At 42.8% G+C, this 24479-nt stretch overlaps 2 protein-coding genes across 2 annotated transcripts; one reads left to right on the top strand and one right to left on the bottom strand.

The window, feature by feature from the left end:
• Positions 1–14445: 14445 nt before the first annotated feature.
• On the bottom strand, positions 14446–20187 carry cbx5 (chromobox homolog 5 (HP1 alpha homolog, Drosophila)). The gene is made up of 5 exons (XM_068596995.1): positions 19926–20187; positions 19267–19448; positions 18394–18643; positions 17724–17824; positions 14446–15736 (listed from the first exon to the last, which is right to left on the bottom strand). Exons 2-5 carry the CDS (start codon positions 19395–19397, stop codon positions 15595–15597), a joined length of 624 nt encoding a protein of 207 aa, XP_068453096.1. The 5' UTR covers positions 19398–19448; positions 19926–20187; the 3' UTR covers positions 14446–15594.
• hnrnpa1b (heterogeneous nuclear ribonucleoprotein A1b) lies at positions 19754–23538 on the top strand. Its single transcript, XM_068596994.1, has 12 exons — positions 19754–19798; positions 20673–20768; positions 21294–21410; positions 21487–21633; positions 21723–21933; positions 22022–22105; positions 22207–22269; positions 22357–22431; positions 22504–22647; positions 22738–22878; positions 22968–23058; positions 23227–23538. The coding sequence occupies exons 1-11, from the start codon at positions 19769–19771 to the stop codon at positions 23045–23047; spliced, it is 1188 nt and encodes a 395-aa protein (XP_068453095.1). The 5' UTR covers positions 19754–19768; the 3' UTR covers positions 23048–23058; positions 23227–23538.
• Positions 23539–24479: the final 941 nt, after the last annotated feature.

Raw genomic sequence — 24479 nt, forward strand, 5'->3', positions numbered from 1 at the left:
TTATCTGCTGATATTCATCTACGTCGGCTCCTCTATCTTTTCCACACATTTCCAGGTGATGCGATATCACAAGCACATCTGTACATCTCCTCCTTTTCCCCTCTGTCTCCATCTTGCTCTCCTTATTCTCCCAATCTCCTTCCCTCTTTCCTCTCCCTCTGTTTTTCCTCCCACCTGCCTTCTTCTATCTTTCCTTCCATTTTCATACTGACGCCCCCCACGCCTCTCTCTCTCCCTTTCTCTCTGTCCCCTCTTCGCTCCAGCTCTCTCTCTCTCTCTCTCTCTCTCTCTCTCTCTCTCTCTCTCTTTCTCTCTCTCTCTCTCTCTCTCTCTCTCTCTCTCTCTCTCTCTCTCTCTCTCTCTCTCTCTCTCTCTCTCTCTCTCTCTTTCTCTCTTTCCCTCTGCTGTGCTCTGATGAATTGCCTTCCCCTCCCAGTGAACTCGACCGATAATCCTGGGGAAGCAGTAAAAGATCATCGATCAGCCCTGCAGACAGGCCCACAAGCCACAGCACAGGAACAACACGCTAACAACAAGCCTCTGCACTTGGCACTCAGTGCATGTATATATGTGCATGTATGCACGGGCATGCATGCACATATATACATGTGTGTCTTTGCGTGCGTGTACGTGTGTGCGTGTGTGTGCGGTATGAAGCGTGATAGTGTGTGCCTGTACATTTGCACATTTAATGCATGCATGCAGAGAGTCTATCATTGCTGGTCGTGTTTCATGGGCTATGTTTGGTGCATGTGTCACCGGCATGCTTAGCATACACTGAAGACTTCCCTCTGCTCATCCGGTTCCCTTAGGTGATCCAACCCCCTGCTGTGTGCCATCTACTTGGAATGTGTGCATATGTATGTGCTAATGTGCATGTCTATGTGCATGCTTGTATGTGTTTGCCTCTTGAGTGTGTACGCTTGTCAGCATGTGTGTAAAGTATTTGTATATGTATGCAGCACACACAGAGGCCATAAATCACTTGGCATTCTCCAGGCTCATCCTGAAGGAGAGGGGTAGAGAAAGCACATGATCTTGGGCAAAGCTTGATGGCTATGAAATTGACCAATTGATTGATTGAAACAATTAATTTTGCACCATGCTTTTATGGCTGTGAAGCCAAGCAATCATTAGTTTGCAACAACCAAGTGAAGACAGCCGTATTGTTTTATAATTTCCACTGAAACATAGCAAAGCACTAGCTACTGCTCCAGGCTTAGGATAATGATAAGCTACCAGCTATTGGTTTAAATTATATGACATGACATGATAGTTTGGCTGTGCAAAGTCATGTATGAACTCCATTCATCTTCATCCTCCATTTTGCACACACAGAAAAAGGCAGCTTGAGCGGTTCAAGCACAAGGCAGCCAATAGTCATTTTTCTATCCCCTTAAATATGACAAATGGAGGACTGCTTATTGAATCCCATTCTTTACATGCCATATTACAACGCACTGCTGTTCACCAGTGTGGAGGGGCTTGACCATAAAAAGTCAGTTGCTTGGAAAATAAATCTCCCCTTGGACAACCGATGAACTGTTTTTCATTGAGGAGGCTCGCCATTCATACTTTATCTCCTTTTTTATTTTGGAACTGTTTGTGAGTTGTCCTTCAATGCCTTTCTCTCTGCTGCCTTTGTTCCTAATGTACTGGCAAGGCGGACTTCATTAAGCCCTGTATGTGGCAAACACATTTATGTCCTATTTTGATTTTCCCTATTTCATTTTTGCTGTGATACACCATAGCACTGCTACCAAGGCAGAAAATAAAGCCCCTATCATGCTTGAAGCCATCTGCTCTTTGTGAGCAAGGTGCCACCTTGTGGTCAAAGCAGAAAACTGCGGCTCCATCTGAAATCCAGCAAATGCAAAAAGAAGACCAGCTGACATACTATGCAATGTAACTTGTTCAAAGAGTTAGCCTGCGATTATCAGCTATTTCAATCTGAGAGAACGAGCCCCGTGCAGAACAAGGGCAAGGCACGCACACACACCCCACAGGCCTCAAAGGACACCTGCAACAGGTATTTAAAGCATTTCGCAAGAATGAGAAGGCGTTCTGGCCCATGATTCTTCTAATACTTGGGGAATGACTTAATGTGAGGGTATGTTTGAAGGTACGTGTGTCACTGTGTTTTCTTCTGAGAGTGAAACACCATCACGGACATTGATAGATCACAGGGGAATGTTCAATTGCAGGTTGTTGCGTCCTGCTGTCATGGGGTTCATCTGTCATAGGGCAAGGCTAGCTGGGAGGCAGGAGGAGGCAGGAGTAAGGGGCGTCACTTCTCCCATCGATGATGATCACACCTCCTGCCAAGCCGGCTGCTGGCCCTGTCTTGCTCCTGCGGTCCTTTGGAATTCCTGTCTTCCTCAGACAGTTCCAGGGCAATAATAATATTACAGCTTTGATCGAACACACTGACAATAAGTATGAAGCAGACAGGGATCTTCCCACTCGAACACTTCAACTTTGTGCATCTATCTTTCGATCTTTTGGCCACATTGCTGTGTTGACTGTACTGAATCTTTGTTGCGATTCATTTTAGATTATTTTTGGCTGGATGATGAGACATGTCTCACCACAAATGCCACCCACACACAAATATTCAACGATAAGCAAAGGCAGAACTCTGCAGGAACATAAATGATCTGAACAGCTTTCTCTCTATCGCTTTCTCTCCCTCCCTCCAGGTTTGCCTTTCCCATGCTGCACTCCAATAACTGTTCTGTTGTCTTTCCCACACAATCATTACTTCCCCACCCTTGTTTTCTGTGTTGCTTCTTCTGCCTGTGCAGAATACCTTGTTGTTATACTGACACAAGGCCGCACTTTCACATGTGCGCCCTCTACAGTAAAGGCTGGGAAGTGCCTTTGTTGTGACACGAGAGAAGATACAAACAGGAAGGCCGATTACAGCCGAGCAGTCATCTATCTGTCAACCATTTGACAGGAACATAGCACAGCCAAATATATGACTCCCTCATAAATCACAGCATCTCACTCTAACTAGCCTGTCTTGTGTGAGTAATTAGTAGTATCATGCAGAAGCATTTTCAGCATCCCAAAATACCATTAGATCATTTTACTTTTGATTTTCAGTCACTTTTCTCCAAAACCCACACACTCAAATAGCCAAATGTTCCTGAAAATGATATGCATAAAACTGATTTAGGAGGCACTCAGGAAATCGATCATGCAACAGAATCGTTTAATGTTTCAGGAAGGGCCATATGATTTGTGGATGTTGAAACAGAGTTCATATTCCACATTTAAAGATTAAAAAGAGGACCTTGTTTTTTCACAGTGAGCCCTCACCGCCTTGTACCCCCTCGCAGCAGTCCCACCCCGAGAGCTCCATTGCTATTGCAGATGCTTTATGACGGGCAATTTAGCTTCAGCTGCTATCTGAGCCATCTCAGGAATGGACTCGCTTAGAATCAAGTGCAATAAAGCAGAGAGGGAAGTGGAGAAAAAAGAGGGGGGGGGGGGGGGAGAAAATAAAGAGACAACAAGCTTGTCTGGACAGCCCCTCTGGACAAAAGGTTTGGGGGCAGGGTCCTGTGGACATACACACACGAATACAAACACTGGTTTCCCAGGCCCTCGGCTAGACAAGGAAAAGGCATACCTGTTTGTTTTCACAGGAGCTTCAAAACAAGGCCAAGCATGAATTTTTTCCATGTATAATCTGCACAATTTTTTTCTAAGTCTCTCTGTGTGTGTGTGTGTGTGTGTGTGTGTGTGTGTGTGTGTGTGTGTGTGTGTGTGTGTGTGTGTGTGTGTGTGTGTGTGCGTGTGTGAAACATTTGGTCCTCCACACTGGCTAGGCTTTGTTGAGTCTGCTGAGCTCCAGGAAATCTCCTGAGGCGAAGAGACAGATTTACACCCTTCCCCCTGAGAGGGCTTTACAGCCTGGGACCCAGCAGAGCAATGGAGGGGCCAAGAGCGCCAAGTGAAGAGCAGGGTGATGAGACAGAGAGGGAGAGGAGAGGGGAGAAGAGCAGGGAAGGATAAAGGAAGAGAGGACGGATGAAATATGGCAGAGATTCGGGGGGGATATCGATGGAATGCAACATGGCTGCTATTTGGTTGCTGCCTCTCGCCTCTACTCACATACACTCTTTCTCTTGTATCTTGTGTCTCTCACTCTCAATTTATCCCTACTGCTCCTACACACTCATGCAAGACACACATGAGAGAGAGGCCATAAATCTGCCACTGAGTGCTGCTGGGATAGAGACACCTAAGACAGGCCTATGCTGTGTTTGGAGAGAATGCAGATGTACCTGCCTCCAGCACATCATCCTCTGTCCCTCTTCCTCTCCCTTCATTTTATCCTCTCGATCTCCCTCCAGAGTTTTCTGTCTCATGTTCTTAACCCCTTTCAACCCTAACTCGGTTCATCTCTCCTCCACTCTCCACTCCCTTTTCCCTTTGGTCTCACTTTAAGGACTAACGCTCTCCCACTTGGGGGGAACAAAATGCTTCAGCCGAGTCTCATGCCGTTGTTTTGTGACAAGACAAGGCCAAGCTAGAGGATGCACAATAGTGCGAACAGAAGGGAAGATATGGCTCACACTATAGGCGGGACCTTGTGGGGGAATAATGGTAACAAATACAGGGTCTATGCAACCTGTTTGCTGCACTTCTTATGTCTAAGAGCCAGAATCCATCATCCAGTGACAGCTCTAACTACCTGCTGAGTGATATCTGATGTCCTCAGATGGGCTACATCACAGCTATCCACCTCTACATGATATGTCTGAGATAAAGACAGACAGGGGCATCACAAAAGAAACAGGAAAAGTCTTGAGTAGGTTTCATGTTTGCTCATAATGTAGAATGGTGACGGCAGGTGTAGGTTTTGAGGGGATCTATAAAAATTACTTTGTTAGTCAGACAGCATAATAACAATAACTATATAGCTAATGTTTCAACCCATCTGTATCGGCCGTGATGGCCTCCAGACAAAACAGACCTACAAACCCACGCACACGCCCTCACATTCACAAACACGCAGTAACACCTATGCCTTGACATTGTCACAACCCAGCTTTACGTGTAGTCCCCCAGCAAAAACAAGGCCTCAAACACAGACACACACGCGTAAACACACAGCACCCAAACAGACGTTGGCCTGTATGACCTGATTTACCGCGAAGTAAACGGTTTAAGCCGCACATCTCACTCCAACACCTAAACACCTGACAGGCCTCTCATAAATAAGGCTGGCCAGCGACTCCTACATAATTTACACCTTGGCTATCTCCTAAGCTAACATGTAACAGGTCTCCACTCCATATTTCACAACCCAGAGCTCACCACTCACTCGGAAAGATAGAAGGGGGCAAGGGAACTTCAAAAGCTTCAGAGGACGGTCTGGATTTGGGGATTGAAGTTCTCTGGACCTGTGTGTGCGTGTGTGCGTGCGTGTGTGTGTGTGTGTATGAGCGAGCGTGTGAGTGACCCTGCCCGGGGCCTAGCGTAGCCTAGCCCAGCCACAGCCCGGCTCAGATCAAGGCCCACAGCCAAGAGTTCCACTTCTTCGTCTGCCATAAATCGTCCTGCCTTTGTCTGTTCTCTCTTTCACTGGCTGAAACTTATCCTCTTCCATTAAGAGTGATGGATCAGTACCTCTCAGGGCGTAAGAGACTCTGAGGTTACAGGTCCTTGCAAAGATTGTACTTTACACTGCAAATGTTAAAGAAATATACACACAGACAAACTTCCACATACGCCTCTAAACCAAACACGCAACATGAGACATGTATTACATTTCAAGGCAGAGATGGGAGTTGTTAAAGTTGTTTTATGTTGAAAATAATTTCATAGCAGCTGATATGTATCTGCAATGGCAATTCTTTGTAGAATGGGTACAATGATGCATCTCTTTTATGTTTATAGTTGCAGCCTCGTGGTTCTTAATTGTCAGGTACTTCCCTTGGATTTAGCAGCATCTGTGCTCCCTCTTGTGGCTGCGTCCCACCAAGATCACATGATATGTTACTCATTGTTAGACCCGCCATAACTGTGTGTTCATTTTGTCTTATATAAACAATAATAAGTCAAAATGTAATATAAGATAACCTTCTGTGTCAATCATACATGTAATATCACTTTAACAATTAAAATTACCAAAGTAGGCAATCATTTGTGTTTACTGCATTTGACAGATTTTAAATGATAATTTACTGTTAAAATTACATCTATTATATTGCTATAAAGACAATTAAACAGAATACAAAGCAAGCATTTTTGTCAAGCCACAGGACTTGCTTGTGGGTGTACAGCTTTTGTTACAGCATGAGAGATAGTTTGGCAAGAGATTTGACAACCCGGCTCTACATGTTACAACAAAGGCCTCAGAACAGCAGCTGTGTGTACGTGTGTAACGAGTGCTGTATGTGTGTGTGTCTGTTTGTGGGTGAAGCAGTAACAGCAGAAATGTTTTCATTATGTTTGTAAGTGTTAAATGAGGGTTGTTGAAAATAACTCTAGCTTCATTATCAGCGCAACACAGTTAAAATGTCAAAAAGTATGTAAGCTACTATAAATTGGAATATTTTGTCATGAAAATAAAACTAACTGAGTCCAGAAGTGAGGCCTCTGCAAAATGCATTGAATATAATTCGTGGCAGACTCCAAGTGCAATAGTCTATCCCTTGAGCTAGATCTGCACACAAATGCAATCACTATAATGATGTTATAGATCTCGGGCACGAACCAGATTCTAAACGGACAAATTCATAATGTAGTTTGAGAACTGCTTGTTGTTGCTTGAGGCTGCAGCTGCAGGACATCTGCGTGGTGTTGCCCCCTGGTGGTGGGAGTGGAAACTGACTGAAGTGAATGAGAAGTCTGAAAGCCAGCTAAAAGATTCACTCCCACTAATTTCATCTGATCACTTGAATAGTGCCCCATTCGTGTTTGAATGAATCGTGTTTTTGATTTAGATTGTATGTGCGTATCTTGTGCTGAGTGGTGCGCATGCGCAGTGTTCGGGTGAACGGTGGCCTTTGTCTAGGAATGCTGGCCACATGCGCTTGCGCGTTGCTCCGTCGACAGCGGAGGCACATAAAGCCTGGTAAATTGCACCGGGGCAATAAAATGGCAATAAAATGACAACAACAGTGCATTAATCCATCACCAGGGTGCGCTGAAGGTACTGTAAAGAGCTCTGGCTGGATTCGGGAATGATTTCTCGGGTTTATCAGCTCAACTGCTGCAGCTCCCATTCAAGATGCCAGGGGGCAGTGAGGAGCTGGGGAGGGCTGAGAGTCACCTTCCCTGTGGACAAGGTTTATATTAGCCTAATCTCATCCAGGTAGGAAACAGTAATAAAAAGATGCAGCAAGTTTATATTGAATGATCCAGCTTCTTTTAATTAGAAGACAGAATTAATAAAATGAAGGTATGGAGCTTTGAATTAGCAGGGGGGTTGATGGAAATCCCCAGCTCCGTGCCCCTTCTTGCTTAGCCTTATTTGGAGAAGTATTTTCCATAACACGGTCTCACAAGGAGGCAGAGTTTCTATTATAGCGTACCGCCCCTCTGGCCCCCTGCGGTTCCTTTAGAAAGAGAGCTTTATTCAGGAGCACCTGGGTTTATGTGGGGAAACCAGAAGCAGCAGGTGATGGAAACTGCTGGCCCAGTATTGGCTGTGGCCAGAGGGTTCTGGCAAGATGGTAAGTGGACCCAGTTGGTTGCACTGCCATTTCCTGTTTCTCTACCCTTTTATTCTCTTTTTACCGTCTTTCTATCCCAGCCTGCCTTCATCTACTACCCCTGCCTTCCTGCCAGAATCACTTCCTCCAATAAGAAACAGATGAGTAGCTCCAAGTCGGAGGTGGCCGTGCTATGCCCTGCAAGTCATCAAGGCAACACATCTGACATACATTTTCACATATAGTAGGCCTAAAATGTGCCTTTTAAAGATGTCATTTTGAAGTAACGCAGCCCTACTTACAAAAAAATATCAAAGCTTATTTTGCTTTGTCTGTTAACATCCCCATGAAACTTTCGATTTTAACAAGATCGTTGCCTTCAGGGTTCAACTTGGACTTCACTGGTTGCTTGGCTCACCACTGGCAATGAGTGTTTGCGCCTGCTTTTCAGTGTAGCCGACTTCACTACTTACTGACATGACAACAAATTTCAGAACACACACGGAATAACCTTTCGAGAGATGGGCGGTGTATATTTAAACCTCTCCGCAGATGAAATCACCAGCTGCTTTGCCGTCAGCTATTCCACAGGAACAGCATTCTAAACTGAACCAGGTGTGTACATGCCACAGTGGAGAGGTCAAAAGTGGAACCACATGATCGAGCCTTTCTTCTACTTCATCCCACTGTTCTTCCTCTAATAACTGATCCATACTAAAATGCACCATTAAACCTTCCAACAATGCTTATGTAATCTGTGGTTTGGTTCATGGGGAACAGATTTCAAACCAGGCAAAATGAGACCAATGAAAGTAAAAGACAGAGGGAATCAGATGAATGGACAGCCAGGTAAAGTGGAGGATAGACAGCAGAGAGCAGGGGAATAGAAGTAGGAGGTGTCTATGTTTTGAAAAGACATCTGTTTGCTCTGCTCTGCCTCCCAGATTCTCTCACGTTTACTGGACAACTGTCACACTATTTTTCATGGGCTTATTTCTGGCCAACATCTGAGATGAAGGACTCCATGTTTAGACATTAGCTGTTTAGATAAATTGGCTTGTATGCCTTCCAGATTCTGTAAGTAAAGCGCTGTATCACTCCTGCACCCTCAGAAGTATGACACCTAAGACACTTTGTATTTCACCGAGATTCTACCATGAATCAGCACACAGACCATCTTCCTCTATTTCACGAAGTTTTATTACAAATGTGTTTACTGCTAATCAGTGTAATGGACTAGACTGTGAGCACTTGCATGTGTGTTTAACGTATATATCCTGAAGGCCTCGGGAGATGACAGGGCCCTTACAGGGATGGTGGTTGTAATATTGAATTATAAAACCTATTCAAGAACCTGTCAAGAGCCACTGTTGAGTAACATCTATGCCTACTTTTATGTGTAAGATTTGTTATGCAACGTGGCTTTATAAAGTATTTATCAAGGCTTTATAAGCTACTAAAATTATAATCAGTCCAGGAGCCACCTCCAGCAGCAGACCGGCCCATGTTTTTGAAAGCTCTCTATTCTGAGGCCCGGGCAAGCCTTGCAGCATGCTCGGTTCTGCCAGAGCTATTCCTTGTGGATCACTTAATTTCAACTTCAACGTCTTCTGTTGAAATAAATACCACCACAGAAAATCTGAGGGATTGCGTGGCCTCTCTGAACTATAATCCTTGATGGAAAAAAGAAAGAACTGAAACTTTATGTTCATTGGACATTCTACGATTAAAATGTAAAATGTGTAGAGTCCTGTAGACAGATGTGATCCCCCCTACTCTGTAAAGAGGCTGTGGCAGCTGGACTCTCCTCCCTCTGTTATACGCCTTGCATATTGGACCTCAAGCGTATAATACTTTACGTTCATATTCAGTGTAACATTAGATATTTTATGGTGCTGTATTATGTCGAGGCTGGCTATGGCTTGGAGCAGGGGCAGGAGAACGCTGTGGTCAGCGCTGGGTCAGAGACTGTCAGGGCTCAGGGCTGGCACAAAGCCATGCTCTGTACGTGTCTGCTCTGAATGTTAATGGATTAAAGCTCGCCACACATACAGCTAGACTGGGAAACTCAAGACGACTTTTAACGTGAAAGGCCGACAATAAGTCGCCATCATAAATTCAGGGACACATGCTGTCTGCAGTAGCACAGCAGTCAGGCGTGTTTCCTCCGGGAGGCCAGGGCCGAGGGAGCGCATGTGCGATGGAGAATGGGGGAGCAGGTGGGCTCTGCCTCGACTGACCTTGCCTCTCACGCCGCACAAGATATGATCAGAGTGTGCTGGCAGCTGTGGCCTTGCCGAAAAAACACCCAAGGTATCATGTAGAGCAGGTAGACTAATACCTTTTCCAACGACTGACTGTTGTTCGAGGCTGACTGTAACACCCCGGCTCCCTCCCTTTCTAACATATTGTAGTCAGTGTTTTAAACTCGGGTCCTGCTGATTTAGCATTTCCATTTAGTTACATATTATTTCTCTCAATTGCTTTAACGAGTAACTTAGGCTTGTCTAATGTGAATTTCCACATGGCAAAGAGAGCAGCAGTGGTAGTGCTCAGACACTGTGCAGCGACAGCCCCAATCACTATGTGTAATTTAGCAGCAGGGGACAATGAGCTAATCTCGCAGGAGAGCATATACTCCCAATTTAAAATCAATCAAGATGTTTCTTTAGGACCTCCACTTTAGCTGTGCTGTAAATAAGAGCTAGGTTTGAAGCGTACAATTGTTGTCTGCTTGCACGGGGGGTCATTTGAAATACACTGATGGATTCACAGCACATTTCACTGCAAAGTTTCACACACATTTTGACACTAATATGCCCCATTTCTCCTAATCATTTTGCTGCTGCACTGCAAGTAATTAGGTATAATTATGTCAGAGGATGATTTCTAGCCATTTATTGAAGAACTGACTTACAAGAAATCATTAGCTGCAGCATGGTTTTAAATACTTGAAAGAAAAACAAGTGGCATATGCAGGGACAGAAAAGTTATGGTGTTGGAATTTGTAATCCAATTATCTTATTCTAGTGGATAAAAAACTGCGCTATGGGTTCTTATGATTTTCCGTCTCCAGCCATCGAGGACTTACTTAATGCCTTCAATCTTTCCCGCTCACTCTCGTCTCTGCAAATTAATTTATGGTCTAATTACAGGACAAGCCTCCAGATATGAAGGAACACAAATCACTGGTTCTTACCAGATGGCAGAAAAACGGCACAGGATAATTGAAAATCTAGAAGTGGATCAATATTTAGAAGCCTAAGGTTACATGAAGTATGACAATACTATTAACATGAAAATATGATGCATTGCATCCACGGGCAAATTGGTGTTATTTGATGGTGAATGAGTGCTGACTGGAATGTTGGCTTCTCAATAACAAAGACCATACTAGCTTTAGGTAAGGTTAACCGCTCCCATACACCCATACGTTATCAAATATGTACTGCTTTCGACACATGTGCATACCTATAGCCATATGTACACAGTTACATGCACACTCTTGGCCAGTGGTGTGTCGATCCGGTCTGGGGGTCTTCTTTCCATCAGACTGTACCACGAAGCCTCAGAACCCATCCTCCTTTAGCATTTACCTCTGGCCTGTTAAAAATGATATCAGCTCATGGAGGGCAAGCATTAGCATTTGCATTTTATTGGAAGCACGGAGATTTAGAGCAGAGGATATATCAGCTCTGAGCAGACAGAATTAGTTAACAATGCATTACCTGCCTTTTATGGCAGCTATAACTCTTTCCCTGGTGGGGAGAGGAGATGAAGGAAGGAGTGGGGGGGTGAAGGGGAAACACAGCCAGCAGAGGGTTGGCGAGGAGAGCAGTGGCGCAGTGGAGGGGGTATTTAGAACGAAGAAGCTTTGTCTATGGGGCTTTACTGCACATTAAGTGTGATAGCCACCCAAATTAGAGCATCACATCACAATCACCTTCACACAGATCAGTGCACTGTGCGGAGAAATGATGCACCAGTCATCACTGCAGACTTTCTATCTGGTTGTAACAAGAAAATGATCATGTAGCCACAGCTGTTGGGCAGCTGTGGCTACATGATCACAGCACGAGGAAAGGCCACGTCAAATTACATCGACCTCTGTTGTACTCATGACTTGCACCACTTTTAGAGACATTTTTAACAGTTTCCCTGGGACACTAACTGAAGAATACAAATAGAGTTTTTCTTTCATATGTGGGATAATAGCACTGTTGTGTTATCTGTGTGAGCGCACATGTATTTGTTTGCTATATTAGTGATATCCTTGAACAAGCTGTGTAACACTGATGAGGCCCACTGCAGCAGTCCCTTTCCTCTCCACAGCTCCCCCGACACTCATTTGGTGTAATGTGCTGCAAGACGACCCACCTCTGCCGTGGGCAGTGCCCCGAGGAACTAATTTGCACCAGAAGTTACTTGTACAGAAGGGACGAGGTTTGAAGTATACAGCGAAGTGGCTGCGCATAAATGAATGAATATATTCACACCAAAAATTGAACTATATGTGAACATATAATCCCTATTGGGACAAAGAGCATAGTGAGCACACCTGGCACCTTTCTAGTTAAGATAAATACTGCTGACTTACGTGTATTGTCAAAATATCTATTAATTATTTAGTGCACTGTCCAAAAAATTTCAATTGAATGTACCAAAAACAACTTCTTCGTAAAGCTCATTATTGACTCTGTCAGACATGATGTACTTGATAGTAAACTTCACATATTTGGCACAAGGCTTGAATCAGATTTTCCTCCATTTGGATTTTTTTTTTGGTGAAGCGTCACTCTGCACATCAGTTGACTATGTATCAGAACTGCTTCCACGTTGGTTTTTGCCACACACATCACAGGCAGAGCTCCCACGAGTGCCACTGTGGCTTTCCCAACCAAACCTACTGGCCAGGGTTTGTCAGCAGACAGCTCCAGGCTCCATAAAACAGCCTGCTGCTCGCTCCCCTTGCCCAGCTTAATGGTCCCAGGGGCTGGAAATTTACTAGTGACCTTTGCATTCCATTTGGAGTGTAAAAGCCTTTTTGCTAGGAAAATTCCATCACTTAACTGAGCCACACTCTGTGTGTGCGTGTATGTGTGTCAGAAAGAGAGAGAGAGTCACTACAAAAGGCAGTAAGAAAGAAAAAGGGGGTGGTGAGAGAAGAACAAGGATTAGACTCAACCTTTACTGCAGTTTATCACTGATATTGCAGTTGGTCCCCCATTCAAGAGACACTATTCTATTTATTATAAGGGACAATTAATTTCCTGTTTTTGCATGGTGGCCAGATTGAGACAAAATGGTGGCACTTTGTTACATTTTGAAGTCTAGCTTAAGTGCTTTTGCTACCTATTAGTTATATTTGTTGAGTCCTTTTCGAATTGAGGGGGAAAAATACTTTTTCTCACATATTACAGCATTACATATTCTTTGTATTCAGTTTGTTATTCAAGCTATGTGGTACTTACAATGACTGCATTTATTTTTATGGCTGCATCATTGCATCAAACAGAAGTGGGGTGCCTCAATGGCCTGGGGGCTGTAAGGTGCCGACCATGCATGGACCATAATGTCCTCGGTTCACATCCAGCCAGGGCCTTTGTTGCATGTCAATGTCTTTCTCTCTAGCCTCATTTCCATGATTTACTATCTATTTCTAATAAACACATACAATCAATGCCTCCCCTTTTTTAAAAAAAAAGCAAAACATGAATATATATATATATATATGTATAATCTTCACTAGAATTTGAACTAAGTCTGTACATTTGAACATAACATGCCTCTCTGTACAACACAGGTTTTGGACATACATGTGAATATGAGCCAAAGTGACAAAGAAACCAATGGACGTCCTGGAGGGTGTTGGGATGTTTGTGAGTAAACACAGCATGAATTTATGCCCCTCTTAAAGATGTGTAATAATATATAAAGGCTGGTTAGAAAAGATTAATTTGTGAGTTGCCCATGTTTGTTTGTTTAATTGTTTGAACTGTAAATGACTTGGCATAAAAATTGAGTTATGACTTTTGTGTTGGTGTTGTCCAATAGCGCCATCTGCAGGATGAGAGTGTCTGATGCTCTTTAAACATTTTCCTCAACAAAGAAAACATTAAAATGTCTAATTTTGACAGAGGCCAGACTCAACAGATTTGGTGTCATATTTGTGGCTTATTGGTTGTTACTATCCACCTAGGAGTTTTTTTAATACTCATTCAATCCAAAACAATTCCCATTAAATAAGTCATTTAAACTTTTTCCTCATCCCTAGTCATTTATTCATCATCGGATGTAGGTTTCAAATTCTCTCTGCACAAATTCCTTTCACATATTAAAAAAAGTCAACTGCAATTTTAACAGTGAAAATGTTTATTAAAGGGTGCTACTGTACACAAATTTGTAACATTTAGTTGACACAAAAACAATTCTGCACCTGCATAAACTGAGGACGGTGCTCAAGTGTCTGAAAAGACAAATATTTACCAGAGAAATTACACCAAACCATAACCAGTGATATTGAGGGACATAATTTATGTGTTGTATGTAAATAAGGGACAGTCATAGTCTCCATTAACAATGCCAAATAGCGCAAAAAAAACAAAACAAAGATAGATCTTGGTAGACACTTAAAATTTGGTCCAAAAAGTTCATGATCAGATCTAACTACCAAATCAACTTCGGTCTTTTTCAAGAATTGACCCCAAGCGCTTGTCAGGACGCAACATCATCCACCTGAAAAACATATGGCCAAGAATAATCAAAAAACGCATCACAATCAAACCCAGAAACTGGTTTTAATGTTTCAAATTAACAATACAATGATAAACAACAAATACCCTAATTGCAGAGTAGATTTTTTCACACAAAAAAAATATCACTAACTAACAAGATCCATAACACCAATAAAACTGCAGGTTTGTCATCAAAGATATTTGTCACTTGGTCAAAAAGTGTTCTGCCTTTTAGCCACAAGGTGGCAGCCGCCAATGATGGGTGATTGATGCTGGTTTCATTTGGATGGTGACAACTGTCTAACCTGTGAACATTAGACTGGTCCAAAGATAACACTGCAATTTAAAAACAAAACAAAAATATATATTCAGAAGTGAGCAAGCACTTTATTGTCCTTTTCTTGAACTAGTGATAGAGTAAACAAATAAAAAAAAAACAGCAGACAAGGTTCACAAAGAAATAAAAAATAAAAATGACAATTTCTTTAAAAAATGAACATGATATCATCACAACATTATAAAGAGATAATTGGCCGGTCTCTTCTGCAAGCTTGCAAATTTCGTCGTTATGTACCAGTCGCCAGGACAAACTGAAAAATCTACAAGAGATAAAAAGTTGTTTTTTTTAAAAAAGGAAGTCATTATGCAGCCAGGAAAGCGCTGCGGTGGTTGCTTCCTTTATATGTAATACTACCGTTTAATCCTCAGTGGTGTTAGAGGGTTCTTAAAGCAAAGACAGACTTAATGATGGGGGTGTGCACCTGACATGGCTCACAGTTGACACAGCTCTCACCAACTCTGGACTACGTTCTGAGTTTTAACAGATGGCCACATGTGCTCATGGATGCAACACACCTTACTGACACAACCGTTTTCTGAAAGCACTAAAATATGATGTGTTAAGACATGGCAAAAGGAAAGTAAAGAATACAAAGACAGAACAGCAGAAACCCTTCCCAGCAGCATGTCACTCATGTCTGCTACAGCTTGCCCTCCTGTCTGATGGATCCTGCTCAGCAGTCTGGGGCCTTTTTGCTCCAATGGGGCAGAGATGGATAACACGCCTGTGTTCAGTGTCTTTGTTGGACATGATGAAGAGCAAAGATGGAAGGTTTGGGTGTGAAAATGTCTGACTCAAGGTTGTCCCTGCAGTGGAGAAGGTTCAGCTTCCTCATGAGGTGATGCACTCATGCTGTGACCGGGTCCTTCTCCTTCTTGTCACTGTCTTCGTGCCAGGTGAGACGCTCCTCGTAGAAGGCTATGACAATCTGTGGGCACTTATGATTGGCCTCCTTGGCGAGTACAAGATCGGCCTCATCGGAGTCTTTCCTGCAAGAGACGAAGAACCAAAGCCTGTCTTAAGAATGGAGTTCAGAATGGTGCGTCTCTGCACAAGTTGGATAATACACAGCATTTTTCCATGCATGTGGTCTTGGCACTTTTCAAAGATGGCAACTAATAATGAATTGGAATATGTCAAGGAAGTGTGCATCATAAACACATTCTCATCCGAACGCCTGTATGTTAATGTAATTACATTGCACACATTTAAATTATCTCCATTGATGTGACGTTTCATGCCAAGTTTTTAAACTTAAAATGAACTATGATTATTTATATATTTTTTTAAATCAGATTATTTATTTTAGCTGTCATTGTGAATGCTTTTATAAAAATTAGTCAATACAGCCATCAGATTTTTGTGCTTTGCTCGACAAATGAAAAGCCACTGGAAATAATAGTTTTCAGATAGCAGTGACACCACTGTCACGTTGTGTCTGATGGGACCATTAGACTTGAATGAAACGGTCATTAACCAGTCAAACAGATTACAAAATATTTCAGTGTATGTCTCACCATCATAGTGCAAAATAAATCTGCTTTTGGTGATACTATAACAGGTGGTTTGTCGTGGATGTTTTTTGTGCAATTTAGCATTTGCTTACGTTTCACTATTTGAGTCAGATAAATGATTCAAAATAAAATAATGTTTGCAGGAAAAGTAGGCAGATGGAGCTTGTGAGTCTGTGATTACATTACTTTTCTTTTTTAAATTCCCATAGATTTTTTTACACATTCATTTAAAAAACAAATTAATGACCAAATCAGCTGCGGTACAACCATTGCCTTACGCTGGAATGCTGCTTGGTCGGGCATGAGTGACGAGGTACTACGCATATATCCATCTAGCTAATATGTAATGACATTAAATTTTATGGTGCCGCTTACTGTTTGTATACGAATGGACAGCTACGCTATTAGTGCTGCTAATGGGTAATTCGTCAGTGGCAATCTGGCACATTCAGAGCTGCCGTTGAAAAGAATCATGCCACAGGTCACAAGCAGCAGCAGCAGCAGCAGCACAGATAGAATCCGTGGCTGGCAACACATGTAGCACCGAAGGGTCAAAACCCGGAAACCAACGGTATACCATTTTTTCATGTGAAAATGTGAATACCAAGTGGAAAGACCAATTTAGAGTACTTATGAGAGAGATATAAATATCTATATTGAAAACTATCCTTGCCACCTAAAATGTCAGCCATAAACTGCTCTAAAGTCTAACCTTGACCAGCTACATTCTTCAAACTAATCATGTGTATTATTATTTTTTTTTTTTAAATGTGGAGGATGTTCAGAACTCCTAAGCGCATGTCACAAATCTCTTGTGGCATTTGACATGTCTTTGTAGAAGCAGAATACTAAGGAACTGCATCTACATTGATTACAAAGCTGCAGCAAGTCAGTGCACATCAACTCGCAAAGTCCTGGACATTCAAAAAAGGGCAGCGTGTGTCCAGACACAGGCCACGGAACCACGTAATGATTAGAGACAGCGAGTGCGACCACTGGCAGCGGCGAGTCCGCGGCGAGCATGTGGCAGGCGCCAGCGAGGTACCAGGAGAGCGGCGACTCACCCCACTGGGTGCTAGTGCCACAAGGGGGAGCTCAACCTTACTGATAATGATAGCGTAGAAAATCAATCTTGCCGTCTTAAAATTATCTTTCCATAAAACTAGGGGCTGGACAATGCAAGTTTTTTTAAATAATAAAAGTGTGACAAATCAATATCCAAAAAAGTCATTTTTTGGATATTGGATCTTGCTTGAAGTGCCAAATCTAAAACCACCCTGGATTAGGGACTGTTCTTGATATAACACCAAAGTTAGTCATCTTAGTTCTTGTTTAAGACAAAACTCTTTGAAATAACAATGTTCCTTTAGGTTTTGAATGTGATTCTATTTCACACTGCAACATTGGGCCCAAACTGTGGTGCACATGCAAATGTGGATATATGCATATAAACAAAACCTACCACTTCATAAGAAACATTAGGTCTCCACATGAGTCAGTTGCTCCAATGATCTTCTCAGGCTCCAGTCCTCTCTCAAAACCACGTGCAACTAGAATGTCATCCTGAAGGACAGGAAAAAGAGAAGAAATAAAAGGTTTTCTAGCATACAAAAAAATGCTGGAGTAGGTTACCAACAACCCTGTTAGAGTGTAGCATTCAGACACACTGACGTTACAAAGTTTAGGCTAACTTGCCACAAAACCTTCAGCATTTACAGTCAAGTGGCTGAAAGGACTACTCTACATCTTTGAATTCTCTTTTATGCTTTTAGGTTGGAGAATGTCTTTCGTACATATTTTGTATAAGTTTGCAAAACATGGAGATTAAAACGCTGTACAATGTGTGAGAAATATAAAGGCCGAAAAAGACAAAGATCCCTCGGAAAATATTGATAGCATGATATGACACTAGACATTGTCTTACATGTTGGATATCGTTAAAAAGGCACAAGTGCTCGTTTCAAAGCTAAAATATTTCCTTATAAAACAGTTTCTTGCTTCAAAGTTAAGACACCCATCATCTGTTAACTAACATTCAGATAACAAGGTTGTAATCAAGAGCGACACTTTTGCTTGGATAATTGTACATGTTTGTTGAAATGATAGAGCTACTGCACCAACATATTACATACCTCCTTCTTCTTTTTGGGCTTACTTCCACCTTCTTCCTCCTCCTCTTCCTCCTCCTCATCTTCAGAGCTTCTCTTCTTTGAGCTACTGGAGTCTTTGGTGCGACTCGAGGAGCCTGTGACTGATTTGCTGCCCCCACTGCTAGGCGTGGAGCTTCCACCACTGCTGCTGCTTTTCTTGTAAGTCTTCATGAATTCTGAAATAAGTTCAGGACAGCCCAGGTTCTTCTCTGGCTCCCAGGTGTTGTGTTTTCTGAAGAAGATCACAACATGTTTTATTTCTATGAACTTGATAAATCATCATCATCATTCAAAAGAATTGTGTTGTGATTAAGACACACAATAACAACAAGCACACACCATAGTATAATATCTCAGAAAGTCTGATCACACTCAGTTAAAACAAACTATTAAACTAATGTCTTAATCGGATTACTCTATGTTTGGATACATATATGTAAACATATTGCTAGAAACCTGCACTACTCTGACTACTGTTATCTTTAATTTATTTGTTATATTTATTGTATATAATATGTATGATGAGAACTATGTGAAACCGGAGTCAAATTCCATGTATGTGTACATAACCAATTAAGCTGATTCAGAATCAAGATATGCAATTACCGATATCATGACCGAAGACTTTGGCCATAACGCCCAGCTGTACATATCCATAACAATGTGATGTAACGTTTAATCTTCATCATCTATTGTGTCTTCGTCGTTGGGGCAGCGTGAGAGTAAAGAGATACTTCTGAGTGTACATGAGTGTTAAATTTGGCTCAAAAGGCAGTGAATGCCCCTGCAGGCTTGGCTAATGACATTAATAACTTTGCAAGACTGCTTCGCAATACTGGCAAGAAGACCACTTACTCTGAATATCCTTTCCACTTCAGGAAGAACTCGACCCTGCCTTTCACCACTCTCCTGTCCAGCACCTTCTCCACAACATACTCTTCCTCGTCGGATGATGAGGAGTCTTCTTCGCGAGACTTTTTGCCCATAGCAAAGTTTGTTGGTGGAACACTACGCTGTCGCAGGCCAATGTCGCTTTCCTGTACAGAAAAACGACGGAGAATTAGCAGTTAAAGACAATGTTAATCATCTTTTCCAGCCGACACACTGGCTCTAATGACGGCGGTCACGAATCAGGCTCTAAATAGCGTGAGCTGGGCTCCGGGTCGTACATCAACAAAAAGCACCTAATGTCACCGCCGTTACTCCAATCTGCAACAGGCACGACACAACTGACAGCATGCCAAACACATCGTCTGGATAGATACATCTCAAATGAGATAGCGTTGTGGGAAAACCTAATACGTGCACACAGGAATGAAGAGATGAGGCTGTGTTTGCAAAGCATCAACCAAACCAAATGGGCATGAAAGGCGAACTTGCTAAGCAGGTAACGTTAGCCCCGGCAAGCTAACACATCAACGAGCTAACACTAGCTAACACAGATAGCAAATCAAAACTGTCTGAACGATACATGCAGCAACCGGAAACACTTCTGTGTGTTCGCCATGTCCTACCCTTTGGACGCGTAGATCACCGGTCAGACCAGTTCACTTCGTCAATAACGTGCGTCTTTTATGGACCTGCGGTCTTTGAGGCTAGCGCTGGACTACTTTAGCATATAGCCTGGATCGCATAAAGGTGCTATGCGCTTGCCTGTGCGTAAAAAGCGCGCGGTAAAGGCGCACAATAAAGGTACCCGCCCCTAGGTCAGCTGATGACCTACATATTTACCAAGAGAGTACGCTCCTACTCCGACAATGACTTAATGTTGACATAGTTTGAATTGGAACATGTTTATTGTTGTATATTTGTGTGCCATGATACAAAACGTAAGATACGTAAGATATCGGCGTGTGTATGTTGAGGTAGTGAAAGGCGTACTGGCAGTGAAAGGCGCAATTACACCTGCAACCACAAGTTAAACATCTAAATAATTTAGGAATTGGTGATTTTTGGTGCGTTTGGTCAAATACATTCGTGGCCTTGCTGGTTCACGTTAGTTTTCTGACCAGACAGCATCACATACAAAACGCGACATCTCACACATTCGCTTTCCGATCCCTTTAGAATTTGAACAACAGCCATTTTTTTATCACCATAGCTGTGTGATGCCCCGCCCACCGCCGCGTGATTAGTGGTTGGAAGTGATTGATTGAGTTTGGACCAATTACGATTCAGCAAATAGAGACGACAGACTGCAGCGGGAACTGCCGGCCAATTGCTGCGTGAAAGAGGTGTTTCCTTTGCTGTTTATTCTACAGTTAGGATCCAGGCTTGGTTCGTCTGACGCAGATCCCTTTTTTCTGATCAGTCCGCAAGGAGTCTTCAAGGATTCACCTGCAAACATGTCGAAAGATGTGAGTATTGCATTGGGGATACAGTTCAGGCCATTTTCCTGCACACTGTGCTTCTGAAAAAAATGCGTTTATTTGAGGCCATAGCGAATAGTCGAGGCATTGTATTGTATTGTACATGAAGCCGTGTGAATCCGCCATTTTACAGCAGCTGGGCCTCGTGGCCTTTTGTTCTTACGGCCATCTATCTACACAATTCTACTAAATGCTTGTATAAATATCACTACTCAAACTGCAAACGCACTACATTTTACGTCCATGCGTTACACGTGTGTGTGCAACTGTCGCGAAATGTGATTCATATCTCCGGGCCGGTCCGCTAACGTTAATGGCGGCGACGTCCTGATTTTTGAAATGTGACGCAAGATTGGCTTCATAGACGTCCAGGCCTTTACACCACATCATTGTTAACTCTAAAGCGGGTTATTGTGGCTGTAGATTTATAGGACATTGCACCCGGCGGTCCGTTTGGTGTTGGTGATTGTGCTCTGATGATACTGTTCGTCTTTGTCCGCTGTGCAACGCCAGGTCCCACGTGAACCGGAGCAGCTTCGCAAGCTGTTCATTGGAGGCTTGAGCTTCGAGACTACAGACGAAAGCCTGCGTGCTCATTTTGAGCAATGGGGGAGCCTTACAGACTGCGTGGTAAGTGGGTTTTTGCATTGTGGTGTGCATCTGATGTGTGGGTAACACTGGGACTAATTCAATTGTCCTTCTTAAGGTCATGAGGGATCCCAACACGAAGAGATCAAGGGGCTTTGGCTTTGTTACATATTCATCTGTGGATGAAGTTGATGCTGCCATGTCTGCCCGCCCCCACAAGGTTGATGGCAGAGTTGTTGAACCAAAACGAGCAGTTTCTAGAGAGGTATGTTAGCTTTGATATGTCTGACAAGACCCATATTGAATGCATTATTAAAGGAAAGGCATGTATAGAAACACATCTTTTGCTCATAGGACTCAAACCGGCCAGGTGCCCACGTAACCGTGAAAAAGATCTTCGTTGGGGGCATCAAGGAAGATACAGAAGAGTCCCACTTGCGAGATTATTTCTCACAATTTGGCAAAATCGAAGTCATTGATATCATGACTGACCGTAATACTGGAAAGAAGAGGGGCTTTGCCTTTGTGACCTTTGATGATCATGACTCGGTCGACAGGATCGTCAGTAAGTACAAACGCTTACTGTCCTTCTGCAGGTTGTCAGGTTGACCTTCCTGTCTCAAATGGCTACTAACTCTTTTTTCATCCCACAGTCCAGAAATACCACACAATCAACTCTCACAACTGTGAGGTGAGGAAGGCTCTTACAAGGCAGGAAATGCAGACTACAGGAATGGGTATGAGATGTAAACTCTTTAATGCAAATTTCAGGGCAGTTGTTTTAAAAACACTGGCAGTTTGACACTATTCTCGAAGTAATGATTGTGTTATGGTCTAGGCCGCAGCAGCAGCGGAGGTGGCGGTGGAAGGCCCTATGACTATGACAGAGGCTTCAATCAGGGTAAGAGTTCTTATCTGATGGAGACATAATATTACATTTAATTGCACCATTATAATATACCTAACTTTTAGTATTCACCTCTTTCAGGAGGCCGGGGTAGATATGGGGACAGTCCTTACAATTGCAATGGAGGTGACGGCGGTAATGGAGGCGGCGGTGGTGGTAAGTAGGCAATTTGTCACGTGGGTGTTATTATTGTAAAGATGGCAATGTACTAAAGTAATTATGTTGTAGGTTATGGAGGTGGTCCCGGCGGTCCTGGAGGCTATAACAATGGTGGCAACCGAGGATATAACCAAGGTTACAACCAGGGCGGTGGAGGAGGCGGTGGTGGCGGCGGTGGTTATGGAGGAAATGGCTATGACAGCAACGGCTATGGTAAGTGTCTTGGCACTCCTCAACTAACTTCTGTGTTTGTGTTCAGATGTGATTTACTTAACTTAATGGTCTGCTTGTACATTCTCACAGGTAACTGTGGTGGAGGCAGCGGGGGTGGTGGCGGTGGAAATAACTACAACAACATGGGACACTATGACCCCCAGGCCTCCAATTTTGGGCCAATGAAAAACAACTTTGGTGGTGGCGGCGGTGGAGTTAGCAGGAACTTTGGTAAGATGAAGGAAGGCAATGCCAGGATGTTAACCGTTTTGGCCTAATTTCTGTAAGCTAAGTTTGTTTTTTTTTCCTTTTGTTCTCAGGAGGTGGTGGTGGTGGCAGCAGCGGAGGCTATGGTGGCGGCTCAAACAATGGTGGATATGGCCGTTCAGGACGTTTCTAAAATGTGACGTGGTAAGTGCTCAATGACATGTCTAAACCTTTTTAATCTTTTCATAAAACCAGAGTTTGTAGTTGCAGGGACTCGTTAAGTGTAGATAATCATTTTTAAAAATCACTCTGGATGTCAGGTCATATGAAGTCAGTGCACAGTTAACAATGTTGTTCCGTATTGTTCAACAGGACTGAGTACTTAGGAGAGGAGAGCAAGGAGAGGAGAGCAAGCGAATTGACAGGGCAGCTGCAGGTTTACCTCCTAAATCTGCTCAGCCAAACAGTTGTGGCAGGTTACAGCTGCTGCAAGAAGAGATGTACAGTAGATAAATCATGGAGGGTCTTCATTTAAACGTTTTGTGTTTTTTCATCGACTGTATTTTTGGGAAAGAAAGCATTCCAATGAGGTTTTATGTAGATTGTTTTTCTTTAAAGTCTGGTTTTTATTTGTAACTGCATCCAATCAAGCTGAAATAAACACACTTTCAGTTTTTTTACAAAGTCTTGTTAGCCTCTTGAGTCGTTTGGGAAAGGGAGGGTTCACTATCAGATGCTGCACATTGTGGGATGAGGGACATATTTATCATGTGAGCTGAAGAAACATCCATGTGGTGTGAGAAGCCCTGCGCTATTCACCATACATGCACACATCATGAGTAAGTGCATTTGCAATACTGGTTGAGAAATGAGAGCACAAATACTTCCACCATAAAGAGCCCACCACTTGGTACAGACTACCCTGAGTTCTGCAAAGATCAACTGGAGGATGCTAGCTTACATGCAAAGTCTTTGAGGCTAGTCATGGAAGCCAGCTGAGGGAGAGAAGTAGCAAAACCATCGCCAGGATCATTGAAGCAGGGGAGAGTGAGAACAGAAGCCTGAGGCTAGCAGGCAGCAGCTTCCAAAAGGCTTATGTGCTTTCTGTAGGTAAGACCAGACTTCTCAACTACTGATAGTATGTCTTGCTTTTTTCATGTAGCTGGTAGTAAGTTGTGTAGCCCAGTAATTCCATAACATATTTGTGCAAACAAGTTTTATTATGACATACAGCAATGTGGACTGATAAAATTGGCCTCATAAATGTGCATAGAGGCCCTACAACATTGCATGCAGTGAACAAAAATGATTTTACATTTCTTTTTTGTAAAAGAGCCATTACTTATTTGGTGTTTCTGCTTTCTAGGAACTCCCTGGTCTTCAAAACCTGTCTTCATTTCAGTGACAATGGCTAAATCAGGTACAATCATTCAAACTCATACTTTTTTTTTTTTTGCACAGTTTTCCATTATTTAACCCCTTTGTATTTTTTTCAACAGGTTTCCTGAACAAACATGCTGGTGCTTTTTAATAGGACTGCTGTGCAGTGTCTATTTTATATTTTTTTAATAAACTATTTTTTATAATGAACTCTGTTGTGGTTTCAGTTAATTGTAATATGGGGA

Source organism: Clinocottus analis, unplaced genomic scaffold (genome assembly GCF_023055335.1).
Source record: "Clinocottus analis isolate CAN_PGR_092001 unplaced genomic scaffold, fCliAna1.0.p SCAF_4, whole genome shotgun sequence".
Lineage (NCBI taxonomy): Eukaryota > Metazoa > Chordata > Actinopteri > Perciformes > Cottidae > Clinocottus > Clinocottus analis.